This window comes from Martes martes (genome assembly GCF_963455335.1).
Source record: "Martes martes genome assembly, chromosome: 10".
Lineage (NCBI taxonomy): Eukaryota > Metazoa > Chordata > Mammalia > Carnivora > Mustelidae > Martes > Martes martes.
The window spans coordinates 48629674-48644098 of NC_137898.1; the positions used below are offsets into that span (position 1 = coordinate 48629674).

The 14425-nt window shown below is 51.8% G+C and overlaps 1 protein-coding gene across 1 annotated transcript in view; it reads right to left on the bottom strand.

Moving 5' to 3' along the window:
- The window catches only part of MICAL2 (microtubule associated monooxygenase, calponin and LIM domain containing 2), a 208423-nt gene that overhangs the window by 45440 nt on the left and 148558 nt on the right, over window positions 1–14425 (bottom strand). The window contains exons 28-31 of the mRNA XM_080814900.1: window positions 12742–12923; window positions 7983–8057; window positions 3368–3522; window positions 780–2109 (exon numbers count right to left, since the gene is read on the bottom strand). Coding sequence (XP_080671026.1) covers window positions 780–2109; window positions 3368–3522; window positions 7983–8057; window positions 12742–12923 — 1742 coding nt within the window. The remainder of the gene's footprint in view (window positions 1–779; window positions 2110–3367; window positions 3523–7982; window positions 8058–12741; window positions 12924–14425) is intronic.

A 14425-nucleotide genomic window follows, 5' to 3' on the forward strand; every position in this document is an offset into this window, starting at 1 on the left:
TTCATATTTACAACATGCAGTTGTAAGATATAACACAGAAAACTCTAATAGATCCTTTATCCACACTGTTAAAAACAGTTTGTTCATGCAAATTAAGAATCTTAAAAATATTCACATCTTTAATCCAGTAACCTCATTTCTTGGAACCTATCCTAAAAGAAAAACAATTAAAGAAAGAGAAACCTATATGCACAAAAATGTTCATTCAATACCATGTGTAAAATATAAATACATCCATACATATAATTTACATATACATATTATCTATGAATCAATAAAACAGTTGTTTTCTAAATAAAAAATAAATTATTTACTTAATGAAACATGTCCACTACATGTAATACGGCCATCAAACCGCATTTGTGTAAACGATGTGCTAACTGTCGTAATAGCTATGATATATTGATCTTTAAAAATACAATTCTGTGTAAACCTGGCAATTCACAGACCTGTACCCCTGGATATAAAAATACATTATATGTTTATTAAAATAAATAAATTTAAAAAAATACAATTCTGGGGGTAGAACTTAGTAAAAGTTGCCACATACAGTTGGAATGTGGTGAGATTACGGCTGATCCTTTGTTGTTTTCAAAAACTCTCCATAACATCATTTCAAACTTAATTTTTTCCTAATTTTTCAAATTCAAGTTTTACTACTTTTGTCAGAATTTAATTTGGGAAGAAGGAGAAAGTGAGAGATGACTATTGTTAGTCCAGTAAGAATGACTAACTGCCCAGCAGGAACTGCAAACTTTCGTTAGGAGAGAGCCACTTACTTGCATCTTTGTCTGGAGGAGGAGGAGGGACTCTGTGCCCCAGGCCAGTGCTACTGAAAGGCTGTGCCAGCTTCTCCAGGGGCGGGGTGCTGTCCATCAGCTCCCCTGCTCCCCTGGGGGTGCTGAAGAGGTCCTGGAGGTCCTTCCTTTGTTTGGATTCTTGGAGGGAACTCTCAAAAGATTTGTCTTTGAGTCTGAGGGAGGAAAAGAGCGAGATTTTCCCCTTTGGAACCCTAGAAGCATCTGGGGATGTCTCTTGCAAACTCACTTTCTCAAGGAGTGTGGGGACATCTTCCATCCTGTGGCAGGGAGGGGCCGGGAATGCCGGAAACACCTTGGACGGTCGGTTGGGCAAACTGTGGGCGCGGAGGGCAAGGTCTGGAGGGCTAGGGTATGAGGGCTGCGCAGCCCTGGCAGGTGGGGAGCCCCAGGAGAAGAAGGCTGAAGCCCTACTCGCCATGTCTCTCCCTGGGGACTGCTGGCTGCCATCTTTATTGGAACTGGTTTTGCGAAGGCTGAACGAGCGAGTGCTACCATGTGGCTGGTTGGTGGGCAGGTTCCTTGATTCCGGCTTGGCAGAGGCCCTCCTCCCACCTTCTGAGTTGGGGAGGAAAGGATCCAGGGACCTTCGGAAGACATTTGCTATGAGCCGAAGCGGGGACTTGGGTGGAGCCCGTTCAGCGGGGGTCCCCGTCTTCTCCTGAGCCCTTCCCTGGGCAGGCGGGCTCTCTCTCGCTGTCCAGGGGAGCAGCAAGGGACTAACCGGTTTCGGCACACGGCCTCCCCTGCCATGGCCAGCACTTCTCTGGGCAGGCTGTGCCCCAGCTTCCAGGCTCACGCTCTCAGGGATGGAACTGTCCCAGTCCAGCAGCTTTGTCTTCTGCTCCGGGGTGAGGACTAACTTCTTCAGGCCCAGCTTCTTCCCCTCTGCCAGCTCTGACCCGTTCTCCTCTCCCTTGCTGGGTCTGCTGTTCTTTTCTCCTGGGTCCTCTCCAGCCCTGGGAGATACCTCTTGGTCTGGCAAACACCTGTTCGTCCCTCCAGTGGGGTCTGGGCCTCTTTGGATGCTACTGGTGTCCCCAAGAGAGGCCTCTGCTTCGCGACACCCATCAGAAGCCATCTCAGCAGGGCTGGGAGGCTGGGAGCTGGCGAGGCCGTCTTCGCCAGGCCTCACCATGAAGTACTCTGCCCGCTCCAGCACTTGGCCATGGGGCAGATACAGGGGCATGTCCTTGGGTACCCCTTGGGCTCTGGCGCGCCTCAGAAAGATTGGAGTGGAAGGGCTGGAGTGACCTCTTGAGACCTGTGAGGGCAGGTTGTCAGCTGTCACCTAGAGGGGACGGGCAAAATGAATGGATATTTAGGAACTCCCAGTATTTATTTATAAGGGGAAGCGTATCTCAGCCCACAGACCCCTCCCTTCCTCTCTTCAGATCTCAGCCACCCAAAGTCTAAAAGAATTCTGCCTGGGATGATTTCAAAGGGCTGCTCTTCATTCTAAGTGGCTGCTTTGGGACCTGCTGGCATCTGCCTGGAGTCCCTGTACCAGCACTGATCAAAGGCTTTGCTGGGTGCTGGATTAGGTAGGTAAGAAGCCAGAATGGAAGGCAGAGGTGTGGACAAGCTGCCGGGCCAGCCAGGCAGAGCCGGCCTGGCCCCTGTGAATGGCCAAATGTGTACAGGAGGAGAGATGCTCCATGACTAGCTTGGCCATGGTCCTTATTAAGGGGTACCTTGCACCCATAGATATGTTCCTCCAACAACCAAGAGGCCAAGGTTTCTTCCTTGGAGACTACTAAGTTAAGGAGAGACAGTTACCCTTCTGGGCTGGAGCTGTGGTGGCAGAAGAGTAGCCTTTAGGTCTTTTCAACGATCCTTCTAGACCTGACTCATGCCTTGCACCACTCAGAAAGTAGTCATTTGTAGCATGCAAGAATGTGGCCCTTGGCAAAGGAAGAGCTTAGGGAAATTCTAGAAGTAGATGTGCCCTGCCAAGAGCGCTGGTGCCTGAGGGGCAGGTCATAGGACAGGAGCTTACGAGAGCATGTACCTCTTCCCATCTTGTGCACTCTATTTGCCAGAGCCTGGACCAGGGTCCAGCAGGTAACGGAGGCTTGATAAACTCATGTTGAAGGTAAAGTCCAAACTGGAGTATCTCAGTGATACCATTTTCTGTTCAAGGGGGATGTGCTTCCAAGAGTCTCCGGTGCCACCAAAGGGAGCCTCAGTCTGTGTCTGCCTTCCTTCAGCTGTGAGTTCCTCAAGGTTGCCTGCTAGGCCCTCAAGGGTAGAGCTCATATCCTAGCAACTCTGCACGCCACAGTCTTGCCCAGAGTCTGTGCCCCACAAAGTCTGCTGAGTGAGTGGCTGTGCCCCAGGGCTGGCTGAGAAGGAACAGGATGGCTGAGCTCTCATGAAAACGACAAGTCAAAAAGGCCTGGGGGGACCCTTGACAGAGCATCTCATGGCCCTGGCTTTGCACTTGGGTGACCCAAGAGTGCTAAGAATCCAGAGTTAAGTGTCGAAGTGGGTGAACTATGAGCAGCTCACCTTCTTAACACCTGCACAGGGCCCCAAAGGGTATTTACCTGAGGTAGGGAGAAGCCATCCAAAGCATTCCCTGGGACGCTGGCTGAAGAGAAAGATGGCGGGGAAGATGGTGGAGGAGATGATGAGGAAGAAGAAAGAGGAGCAGGTTCCTTTGAAGGTGACATAGTTTTTTTGTTGTTCACTGGCATCAAACCTACCAAGGAAAGAACACACTCTCCATTACAGAGCTCTTTCTACCTTATTTTATCACAAAGAGATTTTAAGAGAAGCTCCAACTTGGTAAATAGAGTCAGAGGGAGGAAGGTGTTGGAGACTGATTGAGAGGCTCTGGTGCCCAGAGTTTGACCTTAGGAGGAACAGGTGAGAAGTGGCAGCCTCCTGTGGGAGAAAGGACGTCGGAGGATGAAAAGTCTAGAAACCATCACACTTCACATTCCCACAAGGATGTTCCCGAGAGACGGAACAGGGAGTCTCCGGGACATCTCTTGGAAATGGATGCCTACTTCTAAAGTTTCCCCTAAAGCCACCGTGGGTGGGGTCTGGACTGCGTTAAGTCACTTAGTCAACAAACCACCTGAGGCCTCTTCCCACAAAATGCCAGATCCTCAGCTGCGGGCGTGGGCAGGGTGGGCCATCGCTGATAATGAATCCGGCTCTTCCTTCTCACGTGGGCGCCAAGGGGCTCCCTGACGAGATGGTTTGTTTGAGATTTTAAGAGAACACTAGGGAAGGAGGTTATAATGAGCATCAAAGCATCTGAAGCATATGGAGTGGGGTTCGTGCCAAGCTCCTGTTGGTCGGGGAACGAACGAGATGCAGTGTGTGTACTCGGAGCGGAGTGAGAAAGGAGTGTGTAGCTGGGGCCCTGAGGACGCGCTGAATTCCACCCTGTGGGTGTTGGAGTCCGTTGGTCTGGTAACTGCAGAATTGTGACAGCCGTAGCCTATGAGGTCAATCTCTCTCTTTTTCTCTCTCATGAGTTCACACATGCACCCTCTGGGAACCTTAAATCTAAAATCTCAAGAGCTTCACTTCTGTAGCCGACCATCCCAATGATATGTCCTCTGAGGGATTCAGAAAATGCCACACTCTGTTTTGGAATTGTCCACTCAGTGTACGACCCTTCAGCCCAGCCACTTCTCCTGTGAACCCTCCCAACAAATGAGTCTGCCTCCCAGAGACTTCCCAGGACCTACGTGTGTGTATACCCACTCCTATCAGACTCCCTGCCTGTGGCCACTCTGCTGACCCATTCCTAGTTCCCTCCACAGTAGCCAACCTTCAGATGTTAGCTCACTTCCTAAGCCAAAACAGTCCTCCGGCCTCAGTTTCCCCAAAGCTCCTCCTGTGGAACCCATATAGACCAGGCCAACCGCGCCCCCAGAAAAGTTCCTTCCAGACCCATCTGGGTTCTTCAGGATTCTGTCCTGCTTTCCTTATACACACAGGCAAGTGTGTCAGAACACATATCCCAGTTTTGGGCTCTGGAAAGACAGCCACCACACACATATGTTCCGCAGGCTTCCAAAGTGAAGCCCTCCAGAACGCTTCTGAGGAAAAGATAACCCAGGGGAAGAGATCCGAGGGTGGCAGGAAGGAGCTGCTGGGAGAAGGCTCCAGGCTGCCAGGAGCCGATGCAGGGGAGGCTGGCTGGCCTGTCACCCAAACCCCCATTGCAGCCCACAATTAGATGGTTCGAGCCTAAAAAGGCAAACGCTGTGAGTCAGTTGTTGCCTTGCTTCCTGTCCTTAGCTTGCCAAATTCCTGCCGAATTCCTCCTCCTCCTCTTCCTTGCCCCCTCATTCCCTTCCCTCAGCTACCTCCTGAATCAAACTCATCAGCTTGTCTCAGAGTCCCCTCAGCTCAACAGACTGCTTCTTTGTTCCCCCTAGGAGCTCTTTGGAACCTCTGACACAGAGCCAGGACACCTTGGGAACCAAACCTGACAGGAAAGCCTTGGGGTTCACGAGGTCACGACCTAGGGCTGCTCCCTCTCTCCTTTTATTAATCCCTGCCCCCCACCCCCACCACCAGGAAGTCCTCTCTGCACACTCGTTCCTCATGCACTGACTTCAGGAGAACTGGGACAGAGCTCGAGGGGACACCTGCCAGTCAAACTGCCACCTGGGAGGGGAAGGCCAGAGCTACGCTGAGAGGAGACGGGAGATCTCACCTGCCTGAGGTGGCTGACGTCTTTGGGTTCCCTCAGAGGATGCAAAGGGGACCTGGAACCCCACCCTGTTTCACACCCACACCAGCTGCCTGCCACTCTCCTCACGTGAAGAACGAGACGGCTAGCATTGCTTCACGGGGAGGCCGAAATGGATAAAAAGTGGCGCCCGGGGTAGAATGCAAAGTCAATGCAGCACGCTAGCTAAATATGAACTCCAATCTCTCTCTTCCTCCCACACACACAAGTTGTGGCCAATAATGACACCATTGAACTGACCTGTTCCAGAGGGGGCTGCGCACCCCTACCCTGGCCGGGATTTCTCTAACTCGTAGGCTCAGGGATTCCTCACTCACCAACTCAGATCCTTCCCTGCAAGTTCCTTCTTGTTTCCCGTGGACGCTTGGCACGGTCCAGCCAGGCTGCCTCAGTCCCGCGTGCTGCCGGCCTTGCTGGTCCCATCACGCCAGGGCTTGATGAGCAGAGCAGGCCTGGGTTATGGCCCTCAAGCCCCCTTTGGCTCAGCTGCCTCTTCTCTGGGCCCTCTGGCAGTGACCTCTCACCTTGGCTCTAGAGGTCACTGTGACTATGGTCAGCAGGGGGAGGGTGAGAAGGGCACGGACACAGCTCCCTCTGTCCTCCCACCAGTGCTGGGGCCAGAACTAGCCTTGACGGGGCAGTGAACGGACCCAGGAGACGGCGCCCCGGGTTCTGCTCCTTACTACAGTAGGGCCAGTGTTGCCCCCTGGGGTTTCCTCTTGGGCAAAGTGAAGATGACCAAAACGACGCTGCGAGGATCCTTACAAAGACTGGGATTCCAGGGTGCAGCTTCCCAGAATTTGGAGTTTAGGCAATGCTCCAGTCTCCCAAGGTCTCAGAGCGCCCTCTAGGGGCAGCTGCCTGCACAGGCGGAACCCGTGGGCTCCGTTTTGTTTCTGCACCAGGTCCAGCTGCCTCATTCCTTGATTCCTGTGTTTGTTCACTCATTTATGCTCATTCATTCAGCAAGCAATGACTGGACACCTCCTCTGGGCCATGCCCATAGAAACGACCCCAACTGAAGGCCTGCCCTCAAACCAGCTTTTACGTACACTTGAGAACCAGCACCTGGGATAACTAGAGACACACCGATGCCCTCAGGGGCATCCCAGAAACCATGCTGCTGGTTAGCCATCCTCTATCTCCCATGCGTCCTCTAGCATCCCCTAACCTGCTAGCAGGGGCCCCCACCAGACTCACTGCTCGTACCCCGAGGAACTTCTCGAGGGCAAGGTAGAGCCCCTTGTACTAGTGGCACTCAGTGAAGTCAGCTGTTAGCACTGGGTGAAATCCGTACCCAAACGGACTGCCCCACCCCACAGAAGCAGAATTCCTGTGATCTGAGGAGGGGCTGGTGGGGGAAGGGGAAATGGAGTGACCTGGGCCTTCAGTAAACATTAAATCCCCCCTTTTCTCCTCACCCTCAGTGCCTGGGACTGCAAGATGATTCCAGAGTCATTTCAGGGTGCCCCGGGTGGGGTGGCTTACCGGTGTGCCACTGTAGTCCAGCTCCAGAGGTACCCATTATCCCAGCCTCACCCAAGGGAGGGGAGGCCTCGAATCTGAGGGTTGCTGGGAGAATGAATGACTCATGGGCCAGGAGTCCGAGTTGACTCAGAAGGAAGGAGCCAACTAACTAGTGCTCTGTTCCAACTTCAACAATGGCTCTTTTTAGAAACTTTTGTCTAACCCAAGGCTTTCCTGGGTCCACCTCTCCCAGAGCAAAGCCCAGAGAGGGAGTGTGGGGGCAGGGAAAGATGGAAGGGGGATTTGGAGATGGATTAGAGGACCCAGGAGGGGATGCCTGCCCTGTAAGGGAGGCCCCACAGAGACTGCAGCCAGCCCTAGAATGCTGTGCCACCATGAGTAAGGTTACTGCGCCCTCTAGTGGTATATCCAGATGCCTTGGTGTCTGTTGTAGTCACCGGTCCTCACCCAGCCCTGTTCTTCTCAGGGATGCTGGGATCAAAGCCTGCTCAGAGAAAGAAGCAGGTATGGATGGGTGTGTGCGTGGATGTGGGTGCGGCTTCCTTCATTGCTTTGCCCATGACTGCATGAGGTCATTCAGCTGATCCCCTCAATCCAACTCGAGTGCACAGAATGAAAACACATAGAAGCTCTGGGTCTCAGTTTCCTCATCTGTGTTTCAAAAAGCTTGCAGCAATCATTACTAACACGCCTTCCAGGTGCAACAGTAGAGCACTAAGGCTCCATGATTCTAGACTGGGGAACTGAAGGAGAAAGAACGGTCCCAAATCCTTGGAAAATGCTTCCTCGAGTCAGCAGTGGAAACAGTCAACCTTCTATTTCTTTCCTTGTCCCTAACATCCCAGAGGCCAGGTCAGAGAGGACACGCATGGAATGAGAACAGCTTCCCCTGAGAGTTGACCAGAAGACACTGCCCATGCCCCTCCCCGCCCACTCCCAGAGAGCTCATGACTCACTCGACTGGAATTTTCTTCTCCAGCTCTGGTATTTGCTGGGACTTGGAGACTGGAAGCTACTGGCCCGTTGCAGAGCTGTGGCAGAACAAAAGAAAAGGGGAGAGAAGACAGGGAGGGAGGAAGTTAAACTTACAGGAACACTATGGGGTTTTCTCCTGTGGCACATTTTATAGACTAATAGTCATAATTGACTGAACCCCTTCCTTTTCCAGACTGCATCTTCCCATCCCTACGACACATACCTCCCAACTTTTCATTTGGTCTCATATTGAGACCCTGCTTTGGGACAGGTACGGTGATCATTCAGAAAATGCCTCAAATTATGAGCCATCATTCTAACTCACCCATAATTAACATACACGTGTCCCTGTGTATGTGCACACATGTATTCACGCATGCCCATATATACGCGTGCTTTTGTGCACACTTGAATGCTCGTTTTCAGCAAAGCAGATCTTCAAAGCTGGTCTCACATCAACGTCCCATATATGGAGTAGACAAACCGGAGCTGCTCTCACTGAAGCCTGGAAGCTCCAGGAAGTTCTACGTCCTCTCCCCCTCCCCCACAAAGCCTCCCAAACCCTTCAGGAACCAGGATTCCATGGACTGCATACTGAAGAGCCTCCACCCAGGTAGGTCTTGAAAATTAGCTGAGCGAGATGAATATCATATGCAGAAGAACGTGGCCTTGGCTTTTCAGGATGTGAGAGATGCGCATATACCCCATTCCCACACTGGGCCCTCAGATTTGGTCTCAGGCTCTGGGTCCCTGTGGCAGTTCCTTCAGAGAACCTTTCCTTCAGAGAAAGAATGGGGAACCGCATGCACACAGGTGGGACAAGGGGGCGTGGAAGGAAAGAACACCCCAGGAGTGATGTGGGTGTGGGAGAACGGGATCGGGAAGGTTTGAAGCCAAGGCCCAGCCCTCTCTCGGTAGGAAATCCTGGGTCCCACACCCTGCCAGTGCTCAGAACTGGGCATCAGCTCTCATCAGCCAGACTGTGGGGTGCAGATGGCAATCCCTTCTGGGGGCTTCTCTTCCTTGGGACAAGATATGCCAGTTCCTTCGGTCCCTGACTCCCCTCTTTCCCTTACTGTCCCTGGAGACCACATGAGCCTGTTCTGTCTGGTGGGTTCTTTGTCCCACAGGCCTCCTGTCATATTGAAGCCACAGGTTTGAGGGGGAGCTGTGTGGAGGGGTGCCGGGCCCAGCCTCCTCTTCCCCCACCCTCCAGTTTGGGCCTGTTCCTCCCTTCTGCAGGCGCAGGGCGGGGTCAGCCTGGCTGGACAGTGTGCAGCAGGGGCAGGCGGGCCTCTGGGAAAGCTACCTCCTGCCGACCATTACTACAACCCCTCCGTCTGCTGGTGGAGAAATTTCCTGAGAAATGTAGAAGACAGCTTCAGGCTCCTATTTTATTGCTTCTCCTCAGCCTTTTCACTCCGTGGAATGGAACTTATTAAAATTGGCTAAAATTCACAAGCGATTTTCCATCGCTGGTGTTTATAGGACACACATGTGCACATTTTTAACCACAATAGGAACAACAGGGTGGGTAGCAATGATTCGATCCAGTCGTTTTCAGCAGCATAAAGCAAGCCTGGTTCCCCTTTTCATCTTGTATTTTATTTACATTTATTTTTAGGGAGCGCTTTTGGAGCTCTTACTGCATGACCCACTCCAAAGGAGTAAGGGGTAAGTATCTTGCCATATAGTGTTAATAATAATATTGTTTTATTGTTACAAACTAGCAGTATGCTCCGTAGGTCATTGGACCATCCCTATTATCAAATTATTGCCAGAAAAAAAAATGGAGAAATACCAATTTTTCTAAAGCAGAGTAAGATGGGGGGGGGAGTCCACCCCCCAGCTCTAACTGGTTTACGCCCCAAGCCCGATGCACTCGATTGATTCATTTAATTGTTTCAGTGTGCATGTCACCCAACAAACTGACGCAGACAGGCCCTCTTGGAAGCTGCTCTCCTGTGATCCCTGAAGTGTAGGATGTGGCCCCCCGGCATGGGAGCAGATGGGGTGCTTCCGTAAAATGCACATACTTGGCTCCACGCTAGACCTACCAGATCGGAATCTCGGTAGGTAGGAACCTACGTATCTGCCTTTTAAACGAGATTTCAAAGACCCACTGAACTAGGTGTTTTGGGGGAGCATTACTGAGCCTTTTCCACTGAGCCCGATAACACAGGGCTTAAATTCTATTTGAGGCCATCCTCTTGGAGATGCTCTGTACTAAAGAACCTTGAGGATACAGTAGCTTCCTCGATGAGCCGAGGTAGTCCCAGAAGTCTTTCCCTAAATCGTGGAGAAACTATGTAACACAAAGGTACCATTTTTGCCATGTTAGAGGCGAGCTCGGTGCCGTAAGATCACTCACACTGTTGTTCAACCATCACTACTATCCACCTCCAGAACTTCTTCTTCATCCCAAACTGAAACTCTGTACCCACGAATCTAACCCCCCACTTTCCTACCCCCTGCCCCATCATCACCATTTGACTCTCTCTATGAATTTGACTATTTCAGGTACCACACAGACGTGGAATCATGTAATACTTGTTCTGGCTTGTGTGTCTGGCTTACTTCACTCAGCATCATGTCTGCAAGGTTCATCCACATTGGACCATGTGTCAGCGCTTCCTTCCTTTCTAACACTTAATAATAGTTCATTATATGGATGTCGCCCAATTTGTTTATCCACTCACCACTTGGTGAATCTGGGGGTCATTTCCCCCTTTGGCAATTGTAAATAATGCTGGATGAGCACGGGTGTGCAAACCAGGAGTCTTCTTAAAGCAGGTTGGCCAGGTTGGCCTGGTTTGGCATTCCCTGGGCTCAATTCTGAGCCATTTACTCAAGTGAAAACTGTGGTGAGTGATCAACCCTATATGATCTGGTAAAGTAACCGATTTACTATAACCAGCCACACAAAACACAGCTCTGAGACCGTGCTGGAGGTTTTAACCCTTACAATGCGGTCTGCCTAGCAATGATCAAAAATGTGATGCATGACGGTGAAATCAAAAAAAGTTCGCTTGAAAGTCATGCAGTCTGTCCACGTCTCTGTCTACTCTGTATTTTATCCTGGAATTAAGCTGGACTCTTAGAAACAAAAGTCTTTGGCCACACTGCCTTGTTGTCTTGACCCAGCCCCATCCCCCTGGAAGAAGTCCTCTTACTGAGTCGTGTGTGGTCGTGATGTCCTCACTGGCCAGGCAGAGATGCCGCACGAGACAGCCTCACCCAGGACGTGAACTCATGCGTCTCCCAATGCTGTCTGTTTGACACGAAGCACTAAGAAAAGGGCTACCAGATCTAGAACTTGCGGCAAACCAATATGTTGTTTTTCTCATGAACAGTGAGAACAATGATTGTGTTTTGTTGTTAACTCTGGCTGCCAGAAAACTCAGGATCAAATTTATGATTCCCCTAGAGCAACTGCTTAGGACCACGGTCTGCCTCTCTGGGGTTTCTACCTCCTAAAGTCATTTGGTTAACCCTGATCTTGAGGATTTATCTTTGAGAGAGAGGGAGAGATGTGGAATTTTGTTTTATGTCTTTCTTGTAAATTGCCTAAGATCCCCTGGCAATTGGGGAGCAAGGAGAAATGGAGGGAAGGAATGAAAGTCAGGCAGGCTTCATATCTGTAAATGAGGAGGCTGGAGCCCAGGGAGACAAAGGCCAAGCATGAGGCAGGCTGCCCCAGCCAGGCAGGGTGCAGTGTTCTGTTCACTGGCCATGCTAAGCCCTTCTAGACCACACCACAATGCTATTGAGCAAATACGTTCTGATGACAATTGTCCCTTTTTTTTTAAAGCTCACAGTGAAGGTAAATGCAGAGTTTCCAAGAGGCTGGCCTCAACCCTGGTTTTCCTGGGAAACCAGCCCTAGGTTCGGGTGGAAATTCTGCTCTCTGCCACCAGAGGGATGTGCAGGACAAGCTGAGTCCTGGCTGTCCCAGGGCAGCCAAGGCCGCTGGTGCCCAAGGTGGCAAGTTTCTGTTAGCCTGCTTCTTTCCACCCCGAGCTCGCAAGCTGCTGTTGACCAAGTCAAAACATTCAAGGCCACCTTTATTTTAAAAAACTGGCTGCTAAAGACAACTTTTTAGGGTGTGGAGGCCCTTGGCCCTGGGCCGCACAGCTTACCAGCTGTGAGACTTAGGGAAAACACGGTCTGTTTGCTCACGGGTAAAAGGGTGAGCTTACTTACCCCACAGGGTCGTCTGAGGATGAAATGGGGCCACGTATGGGAAAACCCTCAGCTGTTAAAGGTGCTTAGTAGAAGTGCATTTATTACTGTGTAAACCTCTAGGGCATTACGCATGTTCCAAGCATGGCTAATACCCTGTGCTGCTCCTGGCAGCCTGTGGTCCAATGGCAGCTAAGCCCTATCCTTCCCTACTGGGCTACGGAACACCAGATGGGCCCCTAAGGAGATATGCAAAGAGGAGACTGTCCCAGGCAAGAGGGTGCTGGAGTCCCCTTATCTCCGCCAGCCTGGGACACACAACAGCCGGTCAGCCCCTCTGCCTCCTGCCCACTTGAGATTCCAAAGCTTCTCTGGGAGAAGAAGGCTGGGCCTGGGTCACTCCCACTTACATTCTAGCCCTGCTGCCCCTAAGCCTGAGGGCTGGACCTGTCACTGGATCCTCTGTGATGAAAAACAGGCTGTGGGGAGTCTCCATTCCCTCCCCATTTGCCAAGATCAAGCAAGCCTGGCCCCCACTCAGGCAAGCTCCCAGCTCACCGTGCACAGCTCGTGACTCCTCAGGGCACCGTGACGAGACTTTCCCGGTCGAGGCCTCTCTCAGGGAGCTGTGCCTGGTGAGGAGCTCCGGGAGGGGCGGGGGTTCTGGCCACCGGAGGCTCTCCTCATGGGGCTGGGCACTGGAAGCCTCACTGCCGGGGCAGTCTGGCTCTGCCTCGGAGCTGGAAGGAGGAAGCACAGGGTGGGTGAGTGGGGAGCCCTGCAGGTCACATCCCACACCCCACTGTGCCCTGCCTGTCACTGCCTCCCACAGACCACGGCACTCTGGGGCAGCGAGAGTGGTTTTGTCACCTCTGCACCCCAAGCCCAGCCGCAGGCTTTGTTATGGGCTGAACTGTGCTCCCCAAAATTCATATTAAGTCAGAACACCTAGGACCTCAGAAGGTGACTACATTTGGAGATTGGGGCTTTAAGGAGGTAAATGAGTTAAAATGAGGTCATTAGGGTGAGCCCTAATCCAACAGGGCTGGTGTCCTTACAAGAAGAGGAAATTTGGACAGGCATAGAAGAAAACATCCCATGAACACGGGGTCAGCCATCGACAAACTGAGGAGAGGGGCCTGGAACAGATTCTTCCCCCTCGTGGCTCTCAGAAGGAACCAGCTGTGCCGGCACTTGATCTCGGACTCCCAGCTTCTAGAACTATGAGAAAGCACGTCTCTGTTGTTCAAGCCACCTGGTCCGTGGTGCCTTCCGGAGCCCTAGCAAATAAATACTGGCGTGGATCCAAGCAGGAGAACGAAGCCCCACAAACGTATGTTGACATGCTTGTGGGACAGCTGGTCTACCTGCCTTCAGCCATCCTTGAGCGTGACTCCTCAGCCCTCTGGGGCAAAATGAGCTTATCATTTAGGACCTGGTCCTAAAATGTTAGGCATTTGAGTGCTGCTCGTGTCCTGTGGGAACGGATGGGAGGAAAAAGGCTTCGGGGTTGGAGGGGGAGTCTGGAAGCTGGGCCTTGAATGATGGGCCGGAATTCACATGGCAGAGAAGTGTAAGTGGTGTGTCCTCAGCAACAGGGACAACACAGGCACAGTCCCCTGGGGGCTTGGGGAGGCGCCAATTTATAGAGTTGTGACTATTTACTGTCTGTGTATGTAAGTCAGCACACATCCTTCCACCAGGCCACTGCTCCTTATCCATCTGTGTGCTCTGGTGGACTCTCCATCCATCCCAGGGCCCAAACCTGCCCACCATGGTATCCCAGGGCTCTTCACTGATGGGTCGCAGAGGTAGTAGTACCCACTGGAGGTCTACCTTGAGATCTTGGGACATGGACATGGACGGATGGTCGTGGGCTGAGGCCCTCTGTAACCAGGAGTTCCACGTGTGGATATAGCCTCCTTGTGGATGCTTGTAAATCCGATGTGCAAAGGGGCAACAGCAGAGAGTGGCTACTTGAGTTCTGGGCTCCAACCTTGCCTGGAGAGAGGACTACCCTTGGACTTCCCGGCCAGAGGAGCCAAAGTATTTGCTTTGTTACTTAAGCTAGCTTTGGGTTTCTGTCTCTCACAGTGGACGTGCTCCTGCCTCACTGAGCTCTAGAAGGCTGTATGAGACTTGGGGCAGGACCTTCCTTCTCTGGGCCTTGCCTTTTATCTCAGTGACTGCAGAGGGCACTCCAAAGCAGAAGTGCTCATGCTGACGTGCGTGTCAGAATCAC